This window comes from Eleutherodactylus coqui, chromosome 5, assembly GCF_035609145.1.
Source record: "Eleutherodactylus coqui strain aEleCoq1 chromosome 5, aEleCoq1.hap1, whole genome shotgun sequence".
Lineage (NCBI taxonomy): Eukaryota > Metazoa > Chordata > Amphibia > Anura > Eleutherodactylidae > Eleutherodactylus > Eleutherodactylus coqui.
In genome coordinates this window covers 159,762,395-159,788,148 of record NC_089841.1, presented here as the reverse complement: position 1 = coordinate 159,788,148, position 25,754 = coordinate 159,762,395, and the positions used below count along the sequence as shown (strand labels likewise).

Below are 25,754 nucleotides of genomic sequence, written 5' to 3'. Positions count from 1 at the left end.
CCCCCCCCCCCCGTTCGGCGCGAGACAACCCCGATGCAGGGGTTAAACAAGAACACCGGACAGCGCTTACCTGAATCCCTGCGCTCCGGTGACTTCTTACTTACCTGCTGAAGATGGCCGCCGGGATCTTCTCCCTAGGTGGACCTCAGGGCTTCTGTGCGGTCCATTGCCGATTCCAGCCTCCTGATTGGCTGGAATCGGCACGTGACGGGGCGGAGCTACACGGAGCTCCATTGAGAAAAGAAGAAGACCCGGACTGCGCAAGCGCGTCTAATTTGGCGATTAGACGCTGAAAATTAGACGGTTCCATGGAAACGAGGACGCTAGCAACGGAACAGGTAAGTGAAAAATTTCTTATAACTTCTGTATGGCTCATAATTAATGCACAATGTACATTACAAAGTCCATTAATATGGCCATACAGAAGTGTATAGACCCACTTTGTTTCACGGGACAACCCCTTTAAGTCTTATCAAAAGCTCTATTATAGAGGCAGGGGTGGCTGGAGACTATACAGCGAAACCTCTACAAAAAAAAATAAAAAAATTAAAAAATACCTCTTTCGTAAAGATGACCACCCCATCTAGATCAGATTTGTGCGTCACGCATTTTAAAGTTTCACTATCCTGTGTATACAGAGCCCTCCTGGGAGGAGCGCCAACCTAGACCAATTCTGCACTTCAAGTCTGTGCGTTATAGTTACATATAATAGTTATACGGCGCAGATGTTGTCACTTGCTGACACAGATGACAAACGATTATCGCTAGTGAATGGCAGCAGAGTGGACCAGGGATCGGTCTGGCCTGCCCACTTCCATTTACAGTAAGCAGCCAAGTTAATGGCAGCCTATTTACACCTCTGATCCCTCAATGCGTTTACTGCTGCAGAAACTGGACAACAAACAAAAAGTGAACAACTTCTCGTTCACCGTTCATTCGGAGCACTTATTTCATTTACACTGAAGGAAAAGCAATGCAGACGAAATGTGGAGCTTTTAACCGTAGCAACCAATCGACTTATTACATTCTGTAACTTGCATCAGAAAGCTAGAAGTTGGAGTCTGACTGATCACCCTAAGCAAATTACTGTGTTTCCCCGAAAATAAGGCACCCCCTGAAAGTAAGACACAGTAAGACATTTGCAGAAGTCCCAAATATAAGGCACTCCCGCTAATAAGGCATAGTAAAGTGTGCAGGCAAGTCAAGAGGCCCGTCCCCTGCTGCCATCGCCGTTGTCTCCTACCTCCAGATGTATAGCTAGATCTGCAGACAGTCTGCTGTTATCCTGTCCCTGCTGTGCTGTACGAGTGTGCTGTTGTGAGCTCCCCTTGCTGGCTGGAAAAGTCCATACTGTACGTTCTGTTCCTGCTGTACACGTCTGCTGTGATGAGCTCCCCCTGGTGGCCGGAAGCTGCAATACCATCCCTGCTTACAAGTGGTACAGGAACTTCTGTCTGCAGACAGGTACGTTACTTTACAGCCCTTATTTTTTTATGGCTCTGTGTGTGTCAGGCAGCCTGTGTGTGATTCTTAAGGCTGGGTTCTCACAGAGCGTATTTCCAGCGGAAATCTCGCGGTTTGGCCACAGCGATAAACAGCGAGATTTCTGCCGGGAAAGCGCTGCTTCAAAACCCACGGCACTCAGCCACTTGTTTTGAAGCGACCTGGCCGCACGCTTTTCCGTTTCTGTGGCCGGTGAATCCGAACCACAACACCGGCTTCTCCCAGCTTTGCCATGACAGATTTGCTGTCCCATGTGAACGAGATTTCTGAGAAATTTCGTCCACAAAGCTGGCCAATTGAGGGATTAGCGGCCACAGACTGATTTGCCGCGGTGAAATAAGACACCCCCTGAAATTAAGACGTAGCGCATATTTGGGAGCAAAACTTAATATAAACCGCGTCTTATTTTCGGGGAAACAGGGTAAGATCATTTTATTAGTATATTTACTAAATCTTTGAGTCCTGTATGCAGGTTTGGGAAGGCCTGGCCAATGTATTTTATCTACTTGAATAATGGCATGAAATTAATATATTTGGGACGAGGTAGACATTTCGGCACGTCCCAGCTATTAGTGCGCATTACATACTTCCACTTCACTATAGTATAAATGTACTTTGGCATTAATCTACATCACGTGCAGCTTTAGGTCCCAAAATTTAAAAAAAAAAAATTTCCAGGAGCACCTCCCTGCTAGTCTTCGAAACATGAAAAGAATTTTCTACCAAGAGTATTCAATGGAATTTGGCTCCGACCCAGGAAGCAGCAGGCCGAAGAGAGATCCCATCATGGAAATAATGCAGCAACGTGACCCAAGCCTAACCCTACCTGCTGAGGGACTCCATACTGGAGCTAAATAAAATGCATTCCCTACACATCGGGGCACTGTCAGTCATTTAATGTGGCCAAGGTTACAGACTATTCACTTGGTTGTAAAAATCTATAGCCGCTAACCAGACACTGTGAAGAAAAATACTCCAGAGGAAAATTATTTCAAAAACATAAAATGCTTAAAAGCCATAATGAGTTATTAAAACAAAATATAATAGATTTAAAATCAGCAATAAAATATGTAAAAAGCTCAGGTGGAAAACACTGATCTAGTCTCAGAGAAACACCAATAAAAAAAATGTCCAATAGTTTTGCATTCCTCGGAACGCATCGCCCATTGAGAGCAGTCAGAGTGATGGGGAACCATGGGGAGCAGCCTGTGTGAGGGAGGCATAGGAGAGCAGTCCGTATAAGAGAGGAAGGACTGTGGGGAGCAAAAAGAGTCAAGGAAGAAAGAATGACTAGGGGCAGTTTGTATTAAAACAAAAAACACATGGGGGCATGGATAGTCTGTGTGAGTGGGAACCATGTGGAGCAATCAGACAGGGTGGAGGGGAGGCGGGAGGGGAATGTCTGTCCATTGTAGTCTCAGCATTCCTGGTAAAGGGCAATGCTGAAGCCTGGAAGGGCAAGTAAACCACAGGACACTAGTAATACAACTTTAATCCTTTTTATGCCATAGACCACCAGGCATACTGATATTAACCCCTTCACTGCCCTAGACTACTAGGGTTGCAGACATAACTCCACTGAACCACAGGATTTTTACCATAAACTCATTAAAATGGGTTGTCCTACTTTCAAAAATAAGAAAAAAATTCTCACCCACTTTCAGCCCCCGGGAAACAGCTGAAGGGCTCCGGCTCCCAGTATGCATGTTAAGCGGAAGTCAGGTGACAACAGACAGAGGCTCCAGCATCACCATCTGAACTCCTGGCATCAGTGCTCATATCCTGGTTGCCATGATGCCAGGAGTTCAGAACAGTGCCGCCGCTGCGTCTGATTGGCTGCAGTGGTCACCTGACTTCCACAGGACATACATACTGGCAGCTGGAGCCCTTTACCTGTTTCCAGAGGGGCTGAAGAAATGAGAGTATTGTCCATTTTATGCCATGCCCAGCAATTAAAGAAAAGAAAGAAAAAAGTTTGAATACTAGGACATCCCCTTTAACTACCCTAGCCAATTATGGCAAATAATGTTGGCAATACACTGCAATATTTGATAAGTATATGGATCGCCTATTTTAGAGTTGCCAATTGAAATTATAGCATGTCTGTCGAAACCAATTACTGCAGCCTACAAGCAGCAGATGACCGCTAGCATGAAGACAATGGTTAATACGATAACTTGTACCCCCATACGGACTGCATTTGTCAACAGCACCTCTTCTGTTTGCACACGGAGAGGTCATGCAGACAAGTGAGCATTGTTTAGCCTACATAGACGATATAAATCGAGCAACAAACAAGCATTTGCTCATTTGTCAACTGATTTCTGACATATTTACATAGTTTAATGATCAGGCATATAAAGGTTTGTTCCCGATCAGTCCGAGTAGACGAACCTTTACCTCCGGGCTCAATAGCCCGAGTAGACGAACCTTTACCTCCGGGCTCAATAGCCCGAGTAGACGAACCTTTACCTCCGGGCTCAATAGCCCGAGTAGACGAACCTTTACCTCCGGGCTCAATAGCCCGAGTAGACGAACCTTTACCTCCGGGCTCAATAGCCCGAGTAGACGAACCTTTACCTCCGGGCTCAATAGCCCGAGTAGACGAACCTTTACCTCCGGGCTCAATAGCCCGAGTAGACGAACCTTTACCTCCGGGCTCAATAGCGACAAATATTTAGAAGGAACACTATACACATTTATGACTGGTGTTTACCTTTGGTGAAACTAAGTGAAAACATGTAAAACAAGGGTGATTGCAAACGGACGAGAATTCTCGCAGAGGGATACAACCCACGGCTCCCCTCCATCGGCGTCTTCTCTCTGTTCTGCGCCGGCTGGCGCCGATGCGTCAGCGGTGACGTTTTGCTGCGGGCCTCTGCGAGGCTCGGACAGAAATAGGACATGCCGCGGTTGGTTTACCACGAGAGTTTTCATGCGGTAAAATCGCGGCTGCCTGCATAGGATTAGATAAACCAATGCCATCCTATGGTAGCATACACGGGCAGAAATTCTGTGGGAAATCTTACCAGTGTGCATTCACCTGAAGAATATACAGCAGGACAGTGGTGAGATTAACTGCAGAATACAGGTTGCTAGTTTTTTTGGTTACCGAGTTGCAGGGAGATCAGCTGAATTTGATCTTTATGTTGGCAGCTTAACATTTTTAGGTTGCGATATCTAGTATTTTAGTAGGGTATAGTTGAATATTAAATCCCCTAAAATTAAAGCATAGATCCAAATATTTAAAGCTCAATTATGCTCCATTTACATTTTTTTTTAGTTTTCCTTTATCCAACAAAGCTAGAAAAGTATATCATGATGTGCTATTCCAGCCAAAAACACAGAAACATGACAGACCCATTGTAACTCAATGGGATCCTTTGAGATAGTGTCCATAACTATCCCTGTAAAAGAGAACCTATGAGGCCAGTATGGGCAGAGCCTTGATTTTTACAGATTACATTTAACTACGTGAAAACTATAAGATTACTGTATTTTTAGCCCATAAAATATGTTGTTAGTCGAATTCTCTCGCAATGAAATGCAAAAAGCAAAACTGCTTTCCACTAAGCATATTAGAGCTGCCCACCCATACCCAAAGGAGCTCCACCCTTTCATACTGGCTTAAGACCAAGAAAAAGAATGTACTTTCTGGTAGTAGAACTAGAAAATGTGACACCCAGTGTTCATGCTTCCCTGGAAGTTTTCCATATATCTCCTACGGGTGGTTTCCGAAGCATTAGAATATTGTACTATTTATACAAGAGTACAAGAGGCGTTCATTAAAGACTCCCATTGACCCATTTCTATTTATCACAGATTGCTGAAACTGCACCTATGTAATGATATGTCTATAGGTTACATGCCAATTTGCAACTCTGAACTGATAACGGTCTTTCTTTCAGGCCTCATGTCCACGGGGAAAATCGGGCCCGCTACGGATTCTACATGTAGAATCTGCAGCGGGTCCCTCCTGCCCCGCGGACATGAGCGCTGAAAATACGAATAAATAAGAATTTACCTATCCGTAGCGGGCGGCGAAGCTCTGCTCTTCCTCACGGCCGGATCTTCTTTTTCGGCCGGCGGATGAATTCCTCACGCCGGCGGCACGTCGTCGACGTGCCGCGCGCATGCGCCGGGCACATCCGCCGAGCCGAAGCAAGGGAGATGCGGCCGTGAGGAAGAGAAGAGCTTCCCGGCCCGCTGCGGGTGAGTAAATTCTTTAAATTCCTATTTTAGGTCTCCCGCGGATCCGGACAGCTTCCATAGGCTTCAATAGAAGCCCGCGGGAGCCGTCCCCGCGGGAGACCCGCACGAAAATGGAGCATGGTCCAGATTTTTTCATGCTCCATTTTTTTTAAAATCCCTTTTATTGACGATTCGCGGGTATTTATGTACCCGCGGGTGGTCAATGCATCCCTATGGGGTGCGGATCCGCGTGCAGGTAATCCGCTGCGGATCCTAAATCATATTTGCCCCGTGGACATGAGCCCTCACAGGTGCTGAAGCTGGGAGAGGTCTGAGGGACCCAGTGGAATACAGAGCAGTCATCAGGTTCTTTTACTTGAAAGGCCACACTCCAAGGGAGACGTTGGATGAGATGGAGGCTTATGGGGAGGATTCCCAATCATATGATGCAGTCAAGAACTGGCACCATCAATTCAAATGTGGTAGGACTTTGCCATTTTGGAAAGTCAACGTGCAACCTAGCCCAAAATGTCAAGATTAGTGTGAGGTCTGTGGAAAAAAAAAAACATCCAAGACCATCTTCATATGCATAAGGTATCCACTCACTGGTTTCCCCAGCTGCTCAAACCTTTCCAGAAGCAGGAACGAGTTGAATGCTCCCAGGCTCTTTCGATGATGTCCCATGGAAACCAGGACTTTAACAGACTGATCACACAGGATGAAAGCTGGTCCATCACTATGATCCGGAGAATAAAGTCCAGTTGATGCAATGGAAGTATGCGGACTCATCACCTCCAAAGGCGGCACGTGCCCAGCCTCGACAGGTCAGGTCTTGCTCAGAGTCTTTTGGGACCAGCACAGAGTAGTCTTGATGGATTTCCGAGCAAGGGGTACCACGATTACTGAGGCATACTATGCTTCACTGCTGCATAAGTTGCGGGAGGCCATCAAAACCAAAGGTGTCCGCCTTCTGCAAGACAATGCCCCAGTTCACAACTCACATGTTGCCCAGATGGGAGCATGCTGCTGTGGATATGAAGTTCTACTGCATCTCCCTTATTCACCAAACCTCGCACCATCGGACTTCCACCTCTTTCCAACAACTAAGTCATTTTTGAAGGGCAAGCACTTTTCAGATGATGAGACTCTGATTTCTGAAGTCATAATGTGTTTTTTAGAGCATCCTGACGACTTCTACAAGTGAGGCGTTTACAGTTGCATAAAGAGATGGGAGAAGTGTGTGGCCCTAGGTGGCCCCTATGTAGAGAAGGTCTAATAACTAGGCCAAGTTTCATTGCTCTGCGTCCACAGGAAGTGGGTCAGGGGAAATCTTTAATGAATGGCCCTCATACATAAGAGGGGGGAAGGTGCTGTCCCCATTTGTTAACTCTTCTCCCTAAAAAGCATGCTTCATGCCCCTTCAACTTGTAAACATTTGGCAGCTACTGAACTCACAGGGCAGAAATTACAGCCTCTTCTCTCCCCTACACAATTCCTATAGCTATATAGATGTTTTCCTCCTTAAGGCCCTTTTACATGGAACAATTGTTCAGATTCTCAATGGACCGTGGGAATCTGAACGATAATTGTTCAGTGCAAACACTGCCAGTAACTGGACGACGAATGATGATAATTGATAATTTGTTTGCTTACCATTAATCGTTCAGTTTCAGTAGGCATAAAAATCAAACTACAATAGGCCCATGTAAACTGACATACATATGGCCTGAGGTTAAGACGACTCGAGTCTTTTCTGACTACTCTCGATCTAGATTCTATTACTCCACCTACACAATGGGAAGCATTAAAAAGCATTCGAGGGAATATTAAACACGAAGGAAGACTTAAAAAGAACAAGTTTGGAATTTGAGCGATTACACTGTGTAACAATTTTTGTCACATAAGCAGATAATCGGCATACAGTAACCTTAGAGTGCTGAATTCAAATATGATATCCGTTTTTTTCTGCCACGTAAAGTTTTTCAGTTATGGGGAATAATGTAATCCAATTGCCGTTGTATTTTATTTTTTGGAACTATGCCTATACAATTAATCCAGTCGGCTCGCCATTAACCTTGTGTAATAAAAACAAAAGTGATTGCGCAACTATTTCACAATCACTGTTACACACCGCGTGCTGACCGAACACTATAAGGGTAGGTTTATGTAACATATAGAGTATGTTTCCACGTGGCATAAACGCTGCGAATTATCCACCAGTAAGTTGTAATTAATGAACTGTGTTTTTACAGGTCATTGGTTAGACTAAATAAAAGAATCAAAATCATAAAAACAAACAAAAAAAATGTTTGTTATTGCTGTGTCCGTGAAAGTCAGATCTACCAAAGTAATGCATTATTTAATTCACTTTTTGGTCATTCTGTCACCCAAGAAAAAAAAAGGCAATAAAAAGTGATCAAAAAGTTGTATGTATAACAAAATGGTACTAACGCAAATTACAGGACGTCTCATAAGAAATGAGCCCTCGCACAACTATATGGATGGAAAAATAAAGCTAATGCATGCAGAAAAAAACCTAAAAGTAAATGTCTTTGAAAAAAAATTAAAGTAGTACAGCAAAAAAAAAAAACAAAAAAACCCCCAAAACACTACATAAGTTTGGTATTGTAGTAATCAAACTGACCCATAGGAAAAAAAGTTATCAAGTCATTTTTGTTGCAGTCTGTGGGCCGTAGAAACAAGACGCATCGAAAGATGGCGGAATGCCGTTTGTTTTTTCATTTTACCCCACTTAGATTTTTTTTTTCTTCAATTTTTCTGTAAATTATGGTACATTAAAATAGTACCATTGAAAAATTCAACTTGTCCCAGAAAAAACAAGCCCTTTCAACAACAACGTTGATGAATAAAAGGAGTTATGATTTTAAAACGGAAAAAAAAAATGCTTGGTCACTAAGGGATTAAATAACTTGAAAATGAGACGTGCTGCTATTATTCAGTTTTACCAATGTAATCAGCATGTTTTAATTTAACAGAAACATTTCAATTACGAAAATTAAAAAAAAAAAAAATTCTGCGGTGTTATCGTTCAGTGTAAATGGGAAGGGATGAAAAAACAAAAAAAAACCCAAAAAAAAAAAACCACACACACTTGTTGTCCTTGGTTGTTTAAAAAAAAACAAAAAAACTTGTTGGCTCGCTAGCTTATTGTCCTTTGTAAATGCTCCCCGCTCAGTGCTTCCCATAGGAGGTAAAGTGTTGAGTGAATGAAATGCAAGTCTTTCAGTTTGAATGCTCTGCACGGGCGCTGATGACCTTGGCGGTGATGTCAGCACTCGTGCAGTTGTTTAAAAGACTGTCGGCCCGTGTAAAAGGCCTTCAGCTGTGTAAACTGTGGAAACACTCATTTAAAGAATCTTCCATAACAAAAGCGATCACTATATACAAAGACTTTTAAAAAAAATTCTATTTTTTCCACACACAATATAAGCTTTCCTACATTTTGATTGAAGCTTGTACAGCTCCAATGTCAGAAGGCGTCCGACAGGGTATTCTTACTGTCTATTGCCAGCCACTCCGCTGTCGGAGCCTCTCTGGCGCACACACTGGCTTTAGCCAGCAGATGGCACTATTGTACAACAGCAAAAAGAGAAAGCCTTTTAGGAAAACCTGAATCCAAAATTGGATTGGAAAGGGTTAAAGGGGTTGTCCTGCGCCGAAACGGGTTTTTTAAAATTTTTTTTAACCCCCCCCCCCCCCCCCCCCCCGTTCGGCGCGAGACAACCCCGATGCAGGGGTTAAAAAAACAACCCGCACAGCGCTTACCTGAATCCCGGCGGTCCGGCGTCTTCATACTTACCTGCTGAAGATGGCCGCCGGGATTCTCTGTCTCCGTGGACCGCAGGGCTTCTGTGCGGTCCATTGCCGATTCCAGCCTCCTGATTGGCTGGAATCGGCACGTGACGGGGCGGAGCTACACGGAGCCGGCATTCTACACGAGCGGCCCCATAGAAGACTGCAGAAGACCCGGACTGCGCAAGCGCGGCTAATTTGGCCATCGGAGGGCGAAAATTAGTCGGCTCCATGGGAACGAGGACGCCAGCAACGGAGCAGGTAAGTAAAAAACTTTTTATAACTTCTGTATGGCTCATAATTAATGCACAATGTACATTACAAAGTGCATTAATATGGCCATACAGAAGTGTATAGACCCACTTGCTGCCGCGGGACAACCCCTTTAAGCACACAGCACAATGAGTTCCAATAACTATTCCATACAAAATATGTGGATGCAAGGGGGTGAAAAAAAAATTCCCTGGCAAGAAGTCTGAGGGGGACTGGGGGAAAAAAAAATATATAGAATTAGAGACACATGCCTGGGCTCTATGTATGTTTATACATGTCTCCAAAACTCATATGTTCTGCATTTGTAAGGAAACCGATCTTGTGCTACATACTAACACAAATCGTATAGATTTTACAATAATTGCTTCCCTTCCAAGACTATTATTGCGTTCAGTTACAACAGCAGCAGGTTGTGGGAAAAATGTAACACGCGTTAGCCATTACAAGGAAACATGAGGGGCTGGGAATATTAATTGTGTGGAGCTGGTAAAGTCAGAAGTAATGTATGTAACACTTGGCTGGAAGAAGACTCCAGGAATTCAGCTGGCAGTCTGGGATTCTGCGGCAGGATAACGTTCAGCAGATTTGTTATGACTAAAGAATTCGATGACCTCTAAAATATTTTTCTAATTCAGTTTCTAGTGCAAACACTGCTGCGCTGCTCTGGTTATCATAACAGTCTCAATCAGGATGCAGTTTAAAAGACAAGAACTGGGAAGAAAAAAAATGAAAAAATGCTAAAGCTTGAAGTAAAAGCAGAGCCCCAAAACACACAGCTAAAGGCCCAATGTCCACGGTCAAATTTCAGTTGCAGAATCCGCGCGGGGCACCCACTTGGTTCATCCGCAATTCAAGCCGCCCGTAGTTGGAGAATCACAGCAAGCGGTCCCTGCTAATCAGCTGGCCGGCCGATGACTTTTATGCCGAACTAAAAATCATCGTTCGGCCAAAGAGCTAACAATTGTAGCATTTACACACAATGATCACTCAAAAGACATCGTTTGAACAAATTTTGAGCGATAATCGTTGTGTGTAAATGGGTCTTTACTCTGCATTTCCCATGAAAATGTAGTTCTCCTCAGTGAATATGCTGGAGATAGAGCCATTTAATAGATTTGCCTTCTCATCGCCACCTATAATTCTTCGCTCATTACTTTTTAATAAGTGAACACTTTGAGTTTTAATCCTTTTACCATTTGTATAATTGAAGAGCAGTTTAGGGTTAGTTATACTCCCTTTGTTTGAGAAGGGTTTTAGGTCTGCATCTTTGCTTTTTACATAATTTATTTTCTTCCTTCTAACTTTAGTGTTTCTTCACTGCCTTCTTGTTTTAGTAGTTCAACCTCTTAAAAGGACCAAGCGTGGAAAATATATGGCGCTTGGTCCTGGACTTTAAATCGCCAAATCGTAGAAGTAAAGTGCGGGATTAAAGCGTCTGCTCCTGCATCCAAGCAGGAACAGGCAGGAGAAGGAAGAAGCGTTTTTATCTGCTTCTGCCATCTTTCCCGGCTACTTAGCGCTCATTGAGTGCCATGTGCTAAAAAGTGGAAGTGTTTCTTCCACTATGGACCTCGATCATGTGACCGCTGGGGACCCCCCTATTACCTAGGGACCCTGATCAGCTCTGCCAGTGACTACATTAGGATGTTTTCCCCTGTAACTGGAGCTCCTATGGATGCCCCAGCTACAGTGGAAAAGTAGGATGTAAAATAAATAAAAATACAATGCAAATGACCCCCAGATGTCTGATATGACGTAATGGGGGACATAGGGGCTAGAAAATAAAAAACAAAAAAAAGTTAGAAAGATAAAATAATAAATTTTATATTATATATTAACACGTGTGAAACAAAAATGATCCATTCCCATACTTTATTTAAAAGAGATCTAGAAATGCTGTGTGTCACAGGAAAAAAAAACACCGCAAAAATAATTGTGGTAGCTGAAGGAAAAGCAAATAAAAAAATAGGGCAGTAAAACCACCACATGGGTAAAATCCCTTAAAAATGTATGGTCCTTTAGGATCAAAACACCCTGGTCCTTAAGCGGTTAAATGCTCTATTTTTGTTTAACTGCCTTTTTATAGAGATATATCTAGAGAGCCATTTTGGTTTTCTACAATTCCTAACCTTTTTATGCCTGTATGGTATAAACCGCTCAATATTTTTAACAAAATCTAAAATACTCTGTTTCTACTCTCATTTCTGAGGGAATTGTCCCAGTCAATAAGGTTAGGGACATCTCTAAGCGAATCAAACTTTGCCTCGTAAAGGCAACAAGTTTCTGTCAATAAATAAAGATAATTACCTTACCCAACTTGTGCAGGACCAAACAAGAAGTTTAGCAATTTTTTGTGTCCGCTGGTAAAACACCCTATTGTGGAAATCTGTTCCATTATGGTCACCATTTCCTAGGTACCCCCCAACCTGCACCAATTATTCGGTCAGGTCTCTTAATATTAAGTCCAAAATGGCTGTCCTGCTTGTCTTCTGCGCCAGGCTGCATAACAGCTGGGCGCTCGGAGCGGAGGAACAGCTGAATGCTGAAGACAAAAGTTGCTTGAGTGACATCTTTTGAGCGATTATTGTTGCGTCTAAACAAGCCTTTACTGTACTTGGTCATTAATGGGTTAAACACTTCTTCCACCTTCTAGCCATGTTATCCCCAAGCAAAGTTGCAACTTCCCCATTGAGTCACAGCCCATCCCTATGGTAGACTAGTGTTTAAAAGCCCTATTTCACTATGCTGTGTGTTTAATTTGCCAAAATCTAATGACAGATTGGCTTTAACTAGTCAGAAACAGTTACTTAATACATGTACAGTTACACAGGAATGTGCATCCAGGTCCCTCCTGTCCTCCCCTGATTCCATGGAAAAGTTGTTCCATCTGAAGCGCTTGCACGGTTGTCCAACAGAGACAGAACAATATATGCATGTATGTCGCTGCCCAGTGCGCTCATTAGACTGAAGAATCATTCCAAACTTCTGAGGAAGATCTCAGGAGAGGACTGGCTTGGAAAACCCCCTTAATTAGGCCAGTTTACTTATGGTAACAAAAATGGAAAGGCGTTTATTTCAAGTTAGCAGGGCTGGAATTGTTAACTCCTTAGTGACAGCGAATACAGCTTTTTACTGAGATCATTAATGGATTTTAAACCTGCACACACATTTTTATATTGTTCAAGGATTTTTTTTTAATGAAAACCTTTGCCCATACATTAATGCAATAAACTGTACAAAAAAAAACAAAAAACTTAGCAACTCTTGTCTACTTTATCAAAAGGAGTCAGCTTCCATATTATAATTAAACAAGCCCTTGAGATAGCTCGTCTAACCCTGACTTGCAGCCTGCCGAGGAAAGTAAAAGAACATCTTATAATGGTGAAAGCAACACCTGGCCAAAAAAGGAGTAGTTGAACCTCTAGAAACCAAAGAAGGGTGCAGAATAAAAGTAAATATCCCAAGTTAAAGGGAAAAAAGATTAAAGAGATGAGATAGTATGGTGCAACTTGAAGATGTATAGCCTGCAATTTAAGAATAGTCAAGTCTTATTATAGTGTGGAACTACTCTAGTGTAACTGGAAAAAGGATAATGTAATAATATTGCCATCCAATAGGTGACACTGCATCTCCTTCCATGTGCAGGTCGAAAGAGAGATAAGACACATACTAAAACTGTCCTGAGCTCAGTGGACTGATTTACGACTTATCTGTTGGTTCAGTTTGTCTGTTTTAGGTTTTGAGTGCTCAGGTGTTAGGAGCGGGCACTGTAGTGGATATCGGACAAGCTGTCCTCCTCCTAGTAAATAATGAGTAGTTGTATGCAAGTATGAGAACTTGCCAGTGGATTTTTAAGAATATTTGTCCATATTTTCAATAGGCATATTGTGGTATATATCTGACACCAGATGTATAATAGACTTACCAAGCTATAGGACATATTTGGTATTATGGATTATACATCTCACAGTATATATTAAAAGATTCAAAACATCTAAATACATATATCTGCATATGACGGTTATTACCGAGGTAACCACCATATTAAAAGAGTCAATACATCTGAATCCATATATCTGTATATAACGGTTATTATTATCGAGGTAGCCACCAACAGGGTATATGGATGGTAGCCATAAAGTGATATATAGTGATTGAAAAAAATCAATGGTCTATAGATAGTGTGACCATACTCCCTATTACAGAAGATCAACAATAGGAGTGTCTCTAAGTGCTTTATGATATTGAAATGTGATGGTGTCATCAGTAGAATTGGATTTTCCACACTGCCTTTTGAGTTATATGAAAAGACAGAGTAATGCTTAAAGTATGATACGGTAATCTACATATTCTATATTGTGGGCTGAATGAAGGTTGGTCACGAGTGCCTATGAACACAGGGACAGAGTAAATGTAAATACATTTACAGAATTTATCTGAAGAGACATTACATCTTCATGAGATCTTGAACAATATCGATCAACCAATCTAGTTCCTGATACTGTAAGGAATTGGATATACGTTTTAGATAGTTGTGTGTACGCCGTTTTAGTGAATTTAAATAAAGGTTATATTTTAATTACTAGGGAGTTCTTTTCGGTGAGAGAGTTAGAAGCCCTTAAAAGGACTATACTGCCACAGTGACTACCAAATTACTGTGTGTGAACGTTTATTTAGATCAGGAGGAAGGCGTTCTCTCCCCTCTGCATCTGTATGTTATAATTATGTGCCATTCGAACTAGTTTCATTCATTAGCCTCATGAAGGGGGCGAGATATCCACAAAAGCTTGCTGTAGCATCATGTATTTTTGTTAACCATTAAAAGGTATCATATCTACAAGATTACTTGATTGTTCTCAGTAAGAGAAACCACACTTTGCTCTACTGGCTAACACTGTACCAAGTCTTTTTTCCCCATTTTGCAGTATATCACGCTTATAAAAAAAATTTTGGTTTGGTTTTGCGGTCTGGTTTGTAAAAAACGCTGTCACACTCATTTGAAAACGCCATTCAAAAATGCTGTAAAATATCTCATTTAAAAAGCCAGCGTTTTACAGACGCCTGTGTGAGAGCAGCGTAAACATCAGCATCCCTCTGGGTGAGGTCCACCAGCTGCAGGAGATATACCCTTTCGTTGGAGGATACCTGGGGATCCATCTATCGGCTGACCCTGACTTACCCTTTGAACTTAATTATAAACCCATCTTACCGACCTTTGAATCAGAAATGCAGGATTGGCTCAAATTACCACTTTCATGGTGTGGTAGAATTAATGCCCTAAAAATGGCTATATTTCCTAGAATTCTATATCTATTCCAGACTGTCCCCTGAAACCTACCTAAACATTACTTTGAAACGCTTTGAAAAATCATTACTAGGTTTGTCTGGCAAAACTCCTCCCGACCCCTTAGCTATGAAATGTCAACACAACCCAACGCTTTGGGAGAGTCAGGGCTACCTAACCTGGACTTGTACCATAAAGCAACAATCTGCAATTGCACATTAGATTTCTTATATCATCACACGTCCAAATTATGGGTCACCATTAAAACCTGTTCCAGATCAGTAGTGCGTTTTGAATCCATGGAGAGTTGCATTGGCAAAAAAACTAGGAGCCTCAACATTAGTTTTAAACCTACTATGTAATTGGAAAGAGTCAATTAACGGTGGTCGTCACATGGCCCTCTCATCGCTCTGGTGGGAAGCCTCCAGATTTAGTCCACTTTGTCACACTCTAAACTCTAATTTATTCAATTGGTACCTGTTATAGGAATGCGAGATGTAATGGGTCCCATGAGACTGAAACCGCTCTCGGATTTTAGGAGACTTTGGGTCACCGCCCGGTTCATGGCTACAATAATTTCAAATAAAGAGCTACATTAGCTCTCTTGCACTCCCCTCTAATTTAACTATGGAGCTTACCCCCTGTGAAAAATTATGCCCCTCACCCGAAGCACCTACGCATTTAATTTCACCAGTCTGTGGGTTGTTCTTAGGCGAGCAGACTAGTAGGTTCTAACCTGGTTGGGTTGAGACACCGGAGAGGGCAGTAGAAAGATTGTTCTCTGGAGAGCTCTGGACCAAATTATACACAATGTCCCATAAAATGTCCATATCCTGTAGATCGCAGGAGCTTTATTTCAAAATAGTGTCACAGTGGTACAGGACCCCTGAGAAACTGCACAAAATGTTTCCCACACCCCCAGATCAATTCTGGAGAGATCTCTCAGATGCAGGTTTGCCGATACACATATAGTGGGAGTGTCCGCTTATAGCACCCATCTGGCAGGATATCTCTAGTCTTTACAAAGCCATAAGTCGATCTCACTTAAAGGAACACCAGAAACTGCTCTGCTGTCCATGTTCTTGGGTTTGATCTCAAATTTTAAAGAAGGGCTCAGACACTTTGTAACGGCAATGATGCAAAATATTCCTAGAAGCTGGAAGGAAAATGGAACTATCCCCAAGATAGCCTTGGTTGAAGCTATGGACTCCCTATAACATTTGGAGGAACTCAAATGCTCCGACCTTGACACCGATCTCACAGGCTTCTATTCCACCTGGTTGGTATGGTTGGACTTCCTTGACTGGCCCTCATTTACTGGATGGATGCTAAATGGTACTGTGTAGGAGGCATAAGTTTGCTAAACACGAGCAGGTATTTCAGGACACCATACCCCTTATTCTTACTCTCCCTTACCCTCTTCTCTCCCTCTTCGCTTTCCTAAATTTCCCTTTCTAGCTTACAAGTTTTCTCTTTTCTTTTAGCTTGGTTCTTCATTTTCCCTGGCGGGGCGCTTCGACAGTTGGGGCTTGTTAAACTAATGGGTCCCCAGCTGGCGAGACCTCCTCAGGGCAGTTTTTATATGTTAAAGTATAAGTCGTACATTGTGATATAATGCGAGATGGCATATGTATAACATATCCCCATTGTTTCTTATCTTGGTCCTTAAGGTACATAGGTCCATCACTAAGGAGTTAAAAATAACATTAGATCTGAATGCATTACTCACAATCAATGTGCTGATGGTGTGTGTTGATATAAGCTTCTTGTACTTGTGGTCCAGCCCGGGAAAATCTAAGGGGCTTGCTGCTCTAAAGTACTGGGAAGGGGCCATCTAGCTGTGTTTTTTTAATAAGCCACGTTTGATAGGAGCTATGGGTCTTTAGGTCCCCCTGCAGCAGTAGATACTATCCCATGAAATACTAGTGGTAAAGCATCTTTTTCTCTGTGTTGCACCATTCCCATTATTCCTTCTGGATGTTTATAAAATTGACAAGTAGGCGTCATCACTCAATAAACTGCATCTCTGACAGTATGACAGGGTCATCACTGAATTAACAGCATTAAAGTCTTTAGCAACATGCCCCATTAAGGTGCCGAAAGGTAATACCCAGTTGGCACTCAGCTGTAGCCAAGTAATCGGTTGCTTTTGAAGGTAGTACATTAATGTAAAATTAGAGGGGTTGTAATAGAATATCAAGCAGTGGATAGGGGTTAACTTCCTGATAGAAGAATGGGAAACGGGAGCACTCCACAAATAATGGCCCACCTCCCCTGCAGTGATATCCCTCTGAATGGAGCGCCGGCTGAGCATTCTTGAGTTAAGCAGGGGTCTTAGCGGTGAGACCTCCACCAATCAATAAGTTATCCCATATCCTGTGCATAGGGGATGACTTGCTGTTTTCATATAACCCCTTTAAGTAAAATTTTAATCAGCGTTCATGCAAATTGTGTGGATAAAAATCCTAAAAAAGTTACCTTCTGGGCCTGGAGAAACAAAGATGGTGATACCAGCTTCTCTGACTACATGATGCAATTTATGCATTAGTTTGCATAATTATTCTGAGATATAACATTAACTACTTTCAATAACCAGTGCACGCCAGTCAGAGCAGCATGTAGAGTCTTAAGGCCTATTTAGACACAACGATTATCGCTCAAAAGACGCGTTGGGTGTAACGGCACAGACACCGTGCAGTTTTTGTTAAGCAGTCGCTGATCGTTGTCTTTCAGCATGCTGAATGACAAGGATCAGCCTCATCATGAATTTGCAGCGGGATACAGTTGATACCATTGTTTCAGCTATATGCCGCTCCCTGAACACAGGGGGGTATGAAGAACACAGCGGTCCAGCCATGTTATTCATACTCCGCACAGAGCGCACAGCTGTATACCAGCTGAGCGCCCCATGGACAGCCGGGTTATGAAGAACAAAGCGGTCCAGCTGTATTCTTCATACTCCGCACGAAGCGCACAGCTGTATACAAGCTGAGCGCTCCATGAACAGTCATGGTATGAAGAACAAAGCAGTCCAGCTATGTTCAGCATACCCCGCACGGAGTGCTCTGCTGTACAACAGCCGGGCGCTCCGAGCAGAGAACAGCTGAAAGACATCTTTTGAGCGATTATCGTTGTGTCTAAATGGGCCTTTGGACGACCTATGCACAGTGTACATCAAATAGTCAGAGAAGTAAATCTTTGTATCTCCAGGCTCAGAAAGTTGCTTGAATAACAGAGTACTCCTGCAGCTAATAAGAGCAGCATTGCGAGACCCTGATCTAAGCACCTGAATATCAAAACCCTACTGGCACATGAGGAATCTTGTGCAGTTTCCTAGGCAACTACATGATGCCCGAGGAGCCTCATGCACGGGTTCTGCTATTTAGAATACAAGGGGTGGGTGGTCTACTCGAGCTTAGCGTGTTTCCTCCATCTCTCCATGCCAATTTTCTGATGACTTAATGTAGTGGAATGTAGTAAAGATCCCATCATATAGTGTAACAATGGAATATTGTATAATGAATTGAGAAGTTACATACAGATATCCACAAACTGCTGGACAAACGAGAAACTGGAACATATCAGTTATCCATTTTTATGAACATTACCTCACAAAGATAGTCACGAGAGACAGGACAAAGTAAAAACTCACCGTCTGTTCGAGAAGAGAAAGCAGAAGGAAACAAAAAACAGAAAAACACAAGTAAAAAAATGGAAAAAAAACAGAAGGGAAGAGCATAATACTAAGAAGCAAAAAGGATATTGAGACAACAGCGAAATATGCAATAAAGGCCCAGGAATAAAGTGTAACTAGCAGCTACCCAGAGCAGAGTCAGTCATGTAGCTATTCACATTGAGCAGAATGTGAAGGCCACTAGCACGTAATCAAGCCATACACTGTGAACGGCCAAAACGGCTGCTTTTGTCATGTGTAGCTGCTAGCACGCCAACACTGGAAAAAAGGTTGCGGAAAATAAGTAAATTAATATTTAAAAGCCTTTTTACAAAAAAAGAAAAAATTTCAAAGTTGCCGTGCTAGTAAAAAAACGTTTTACTCTGAAAATGCTGACTTCCATAACTCTAATAGTAAAAAATATAGCACACTAACAGTGAAAAAAAGGATAAGAAAACAGCGGCTATTGATATTTAAAGAACTAACATGTTTGCCATAATTAAATACTAATTCTGAAAGTTCTTTTTTAATCATTGAAAAACAATGCCCCTCCACCAAAAAAATTATAAAAAAAAAGTAATGCAACACAATCATATAGCTTAATTACATTTGTAGTTCAGAAGAAAAAAAAAAGGAGGAGGAAAGTACACAACTCTGAACAGGCAGATTAGGGCTCGTCGGGTAATAGAAAAACATGGCAACTTTTTTGGCACTGTAGTTAACCACCACCACTCAACCTGTAGACAGGTGTGAAGCCATTTTTAGAAGAAATCTGCCATGTTTTTGTAATCCCTGACAACTCCTTGAAGGGGTATTCTGGAGACAGACTATCATTTTAAAATCTAATGTAGATCACCACAATAAGTCACTTTTGTATTAGGTTTACTGTGCCCGGGCTAGCTACTTTCTTCAATTTCTATATCACGTGACCCTCCCCTCTATACGTCCTCTGACATCTTGTTTGCATTTGCTACTTCCTCCCATCTATAGCCTCCAACATCCTGTGAGCAGTGCATGATGGGAGGCCAGGGCGGAGGCACTGCACTGTATGAGTCATGTACAGTTCAGAGCGCTGGAAGCTCCTGTCTGTCTGCTTCAGAAGCTTTCTCTGGCACTCGGAGAGGGAGGTTGGTGCTGGTAAGTTGCAGGACCTGTGAGATGGGGGCGGAGCTACAGCGCTGGTCTGTAGACAAGCTCATGCTGCAAGTTGTAGGTAACAGTCTGTTGATGTGTTTACTGTGGAAATAACGCATGTAAACACAGCAGAAGATTGATGAAGAAGAGTGTCCAGAGCAGCAGCTAAAAAGTAAAGGTTGACGCTGCTTAAGGTGTTTCTAGACGGACCGATCATAAAAAAAAAATAAAAAAAGGGGGTAAATTGCTGAATCATTTACATTTGAAAGATAATTGTTCAGTGTGAACACAGTCAATGATTGACCGCTAATTCCTTCACTTATTCATTTAATGCAAACATAAAAATCATTGGCTCGTTCACTAATCGTTAGGTTTAAAACACCAATTTTTTAGTCGTTCTCATTCACTGGTACAGCGAACTGAACAATCTCGTTTAAGAAGAAAAGACAAACAAAAAACGATTTGTCTTCATGTTTATCTTTTAAACTAACTGCCCGGAGGAACAAGCAAACCGTGACATTGTTTGCTCACTCAAACGATTATTATCGCTATGTGTAAAGGTACCCTCCTAGACTTCAGCATTTTCATAAATTCTATTTTCTGCCCAGAAAACCCCTTTAAAATCCAATTTACTATGCCACTTCATCTGCCTGTTCAGCAAAAACCGGTATGTATCAACATAACCCTGAAATCTCACAGTACATTTATCCTTTAAACTCACACTGAAAATACATGGGACATTAAAATATTAGGCAAGCGAGAGCAGGGTGGATTGTGTGATAAGCTCCCTCAAAAGTCATTGATATTTATGTATATATGCCCATATGGCTCTAGTTGCTACAGGTAGATACACAAGTGGCAGCCACTGTAGTGCCAAAAATCAATGCCGAGGGCAGTTTTACTGCAGGCCGACATGGACTTCAAAATAACTGCTAAGGAATGTATGGGTTTTTTTAAGCAGGAAAACTACACTTATCTGCAGTCCAACCACTTTTTGGTCAGGTTTGCGACCACATGGCCACTACACGTCTCTGCCCTACTAATGTTGCCCTTTTGCAAAGTTAAAAAGCACCACATATGTAGCTGTCCAGTCTAAAACTTTTAAAATAAGTTTCTTGGATTCTAAAAAAAAGAAAGCTGCAAATGAAATAACAAAGTAAAAAAACACTCAAACTTACCTTCTAACATACCCCGCTACACTCCCACGCTGCTAATGTAGTGGTCTCCTGCTGATCTTAGCTTACCTAAAGCCCCAATTACACGGAACAAGCTGTCAGGCAAACCAGTTCGTTCCAGTGAAGCTCGATCCTGTGCTGTTACACAGGAGCAAGTACCGATGGACTGCTCAGAGTGTGGCCAGCGTGGATGCGGGGCGGCCTGGGAGCATTCTTCCCCCTCACCTCCATTCACTGTATGCAGTCATTCAGAACTGAACGACTGCCGTTTCCACTGAACAGCTAGTCAATCAGTTTTCTGCATACGTTTACACAGGGCGACTATGGTTCAAATTCCCGCACTCCTGCAGGAAACTGAACAACTCTGCACGATAATAGTCTTGTTTAAATGGGCCTTTACTAAAAAGTGACTACATGTCATAGCAGTCATGTGCAATATGACATGATTGGTGTATCCATGTACATGAAAAATGCAATACATTTTCAGAGGAAAGGTCTACAGATCCTGTCATTTATTGCACTTCACCTCTGAAGAAAGCCTAGACAATAGCAAGATAAAAGGTGAAGCGCTAATAGGCAAGCATAAAAGCTAAGAAAAATGAAATGGGATCCTAAAAATAAACCTTCAAACAATATGGGCTATGTTTATTTACATTGGCAGCAACACAAGTATCTGCATTACTGCATAATAAAACAATCTTATGAGATTGCAAGAAGTCAAGGGAAAAGGAAAATGATCTCAAAGTTTATGGCCAACAGCAAATCGGGTAGACGATAAACATTCAGAGAAGCAAAAAAAAAAATAAAAAGCTAAAAAGAGTTACCTCTAGAGATGAGCGATCATACTTGCTAAGGACAACTGCTCGATCGAGCATTGTCCTTAGCGAGCATCTCCCCGCTCAGGAGAAAAGGTTCGGCTGCCGGCGCAGGTGACAGGCGAGTTGCGCACATGAGCAGGGGAGAGAGAGGGATCTCCCCTCCGTTCCTCCCCACTCTCCCCCGTCGCCGGCAGCTGAATCTTAGCTCCCGAGCGGGCAGGTACTCGCTAAGGGTAATGCTCGATCGAGCAATTGCCATTAGCGAGTATGCTCGCTCATCTCTAGTTACCTCCTTGCGTTACATGTTTAGTAGTGTAAAATATGACTGTTCTCAGTAAGAGAAAAAGCGATCTTCCTCAGGCTTAATAGAATAGACCAGAAAAAGTATACATATATGCGCACGCACGCACACACACTTTGATTTGCACTTCAAACAATACCAAATACTGGTTGAGCAGAGAAGTAAATACTTAATCAGTCCACTGATGAGGATTTGAAAGTTTTATGGTCTGTAGATTGGTATTAGGAAAAGGTGGTGGTGGTGGTGTGGGGATGGGGGGGGGGGGGGGGGGGGGGGGACTAGGCACACGTGTTATCTCTGTCCCAGATTTCTCATATGGTCCACTCTACCATGAAGAGTTTGGAAAGGTTTAGGTCTGTGTTGGGAGTGTCAAAGATAATTATAAACTTGTACGCTCATAGTCTATGACATAGAGATTGGAAGTTGCTATTTAATATAGTGACCTTCCTATATCCTATATTGTGCAAGTAGCTAGGCGAAATGCTCCACCACAGGTAATGATGTCTGTTTTTTCTGTAATTGTGTGGCGATGAGATCTCATCCTCGCTTTCAGTTTTTGTCCTGTTTTTCCAACATAAAGGCCCCAACAGGACATTTACTGCAATGTCAAAGGGATCTTATAGTCCTGCTGTGTGTTGGGGATTTGTATCCTGTCCACGGTCTGCACATGTGAGCAGGTCTTACAGCTCCTTACATTGCAGGAATAAGTTCCTTTTCGTGTGCAGAGGGCAATGCACTACTGATTATAAAGTTCCTCAAATTTGGAGGTTGCCTGTAACATAGGAGGGGAGGGTCCGGGAATATGGTTCTAGGCATTCATCCTTGTGTAGGGCATGATGCAGTTTCCTTGCGGTTTTCCTTAGTACCTCTAGCTGTGAGTTGTCGGTTACTTACTAGGAGGTACACGACAGTTTCCTTCCTTCTCTGTGTATTGGAGTAGTTGATTCCTGGGTATCCGGGTGGCTCTGGCGATTTGATCATCATCTTAGGTGGGATCGGAGCCCTGATTCAAAAATAGCCTTTTAAAGATTGAATAAAACGATCATCTGTCTGTTGGGTTAGAGCAGATTCGGTTCTATCTGATGGCCTGGCTGTGGACTGTGGACCTTTTAATGTGTTTGGAGTGGAAACTGTCACATCTGAGCTATGTGGGCCGATCAATACGTTTTCGGTACAGAGATGTCGGTACTGAGTTTTAAAAAATTTTTATGGTGGGGTCCAAAAAGTGGATTCCAGTATACAAGTAGCTGAATGTCAGGTGGTGGGGTGAAATGCATTAAATCTCTCATGGGATTTTATTAGGTTTTGTTCAGAGTTGGTCCAGATGATTATGATGTCATCAGTGTAGCGGAAATAGGCCAATGGTTTGATGGAACAAGAGGACAGGAAGACTCTCCAGTTTTGCCATGAAAAGTTTGGCATATTGCAGTGCCATTTTACTGCCCATGGCAGTTCCGGTGAGTTAAAGGTATATTGCGTTGCAAAAGGAGAAATAGTTGTGTGTGAGGATGAATCTTGTGAGATGTAACACAGATTTAGAGGTGGAATATTTTGTATATATTATACATACACACACTAACTTCTTCGGATCTATTCCATTAAGCCTGAGGAAGAACCCCAAGTAGGTTTGAAAGCTTACTGTAACATCATTTCTTTTTGTTAGTCATTAAAATGTATCATATCTACAAGATTACTTTGTTTCTCTTACTGAGAATAGTCACCTTTTGGTTTTTCTATACTGCATGTCACATCATTGAAAAGACACACAGGGTATGTAGATTTCCTGCTTTGAAGGAAGCAAAGGACCACGTTTAAGACTGGCATTTAAATAACCTCTTAAAATATGTGCTTATTTTGGACTGCCTGAATGTCAGAAATTGAGATCCACACCTGCTATGACCAGGCGCAGTTCTGCACAGAAAGATGCAACATTTTAGGTCTTTCAACTTAGTTTGACTACACAAGTTTACCCAACACTAACTTTATAGTGGATACGCTGGTTTTCTTATTTTGGCGAGTGCTACCTAAAAAGTGACAATTTTTGGAGCAGTTTACACCAAATCCTACGTATTCAGGTAAGAAATTATATTTTGATAGCACAACGTAACTTTCTAAAAGTGCGTATAATATTGATGCATGATTAAAAATGTTGGTGAAGTAATCTTTGAGACTCACCTTTTAGAGCAATGACTTTGGAAGCTGGATTCATGATGGCACTTTCAGCAGATATTGGACGTCTTAATGGAGTGTTTGGATCTGCCAAATCAATGATAACTACCTGAGCCTGTTCTCCAACCTTCTCTCGAATACAGATGAACTTATCAGACTCCATGGTTAGGGTGCTGAAGCCAATGTTGGCTGGATTGATCCCCAGATTTTGAAGCTGAAATTTAAGAAAATAAATACAATAAATGTCTATACACAACAGGATGTCCCCAACTATGTACTATACTGGATACCAAAATGGACATTAATTGCCAATGCAGCTAAAAATGTGCTACTGATACATTTTTTTCTGTCCCTCCCTCTTAAGGTTTTCATTATTAAGGACGTATATAGTATGTCACGGCGTTAAAAGGGCTGTCTGGTTACCAGAAAACAGTACCCCTATACCACCAATTGTGCTAAAAACAAAAAGCATTAGTACTTACCCCATCTCTGCGATCCAGCGCTGTAGCCACACCATGGTACCAGCGTTTGTTGTAGCAGATCATATCAAAGAAGTCACCCGACTGCTGCAGCATTACCACCTGTTCTACTAGCATTACCACTGCCATCCTGGGCATCATGATGCCAGTAGAGATAGGAAAATCCCGCAGGACACCTAACACATGCACTTCAGTGCAGAGGTTCCAGTCTGTATATGCCAAGCCACCTGTGGGGTCATGAACCAAACCCCAAATAAATGCAATGGTATCCAAGGAGGCGGCAGCATCAACGGTGTAAAGATAGTAAAAAAAGGGTTTTATTGCTCCATAAAATGGCGACGTTTCAACTTAATCTAAGTCTTCTTCAGGCTTGAATAATAATAATAATAATAATAATAATAATTTCCCTTTTTTGCTCTAATACAGGGAACAATCATTTTCATACTTTTACAATGAAAAGCCTTCACTTAATATCAAAACAATCCAGCAACGCAAGTTCAGAAACGGCAATACTCCGAGTGAGCGCCGGGACAGCTTCCAACAAGAATCATCCTTTGAATAAACTACTAACCTGAGGCTACTTTTACAGAGACAAACTGCTAGGAAAGGCAAAGCAAGATATGAACAAGTTGTTCCACCGAGAAAGCACTATAGATAATACCGCCGGGTAAATTGGCTATTTTTACCTCCATTTTAAAGTGCGGATACAAAAGTGGTGCAGGTCCATCACCATTATTACTCTGCAATGTCTAAACACAAGAGTGGTCTAAGCAATGTCTAGATCCCTCTAACACATATATTTTATCTATAAATCGCTATACATTTCTAGTCCACGTGTTACATGAGAGTGAGGCACAGACACAAAGATGTGCTGCTGTCTCTAGAAGATTTTCTATGTTACCCTAATGCTGGACTGCACTACTTAGTACTGCTGTATAATG

General features: G+C 42.1%; 1 protein-coding gene across 2 annotated transcripts in view; it reads right to left on the bottom strand.

Moving 5' to 3' along the window:
- The window catches only part of LOC136627971 (clathrin heavy chain 1-like), an 88,007-nt gene that overhangs the window by 49,518 nt on the left and 12,735 nt on the right, over positions 1-25,754 (bottom strand). For both annotated transcript variants that reach the window (XM_066603526.1, XM_066603527.1), the window contains exon 2: positions 24,341-24,548. In XM_066603526.1, the coding sequence (XP_066459623.1) occupies positions 24,341-24,548 (208 nt within the window). The remainder of the gene's footprint in view (positions 1-24,340; positions 24,549-25,754) is intronic.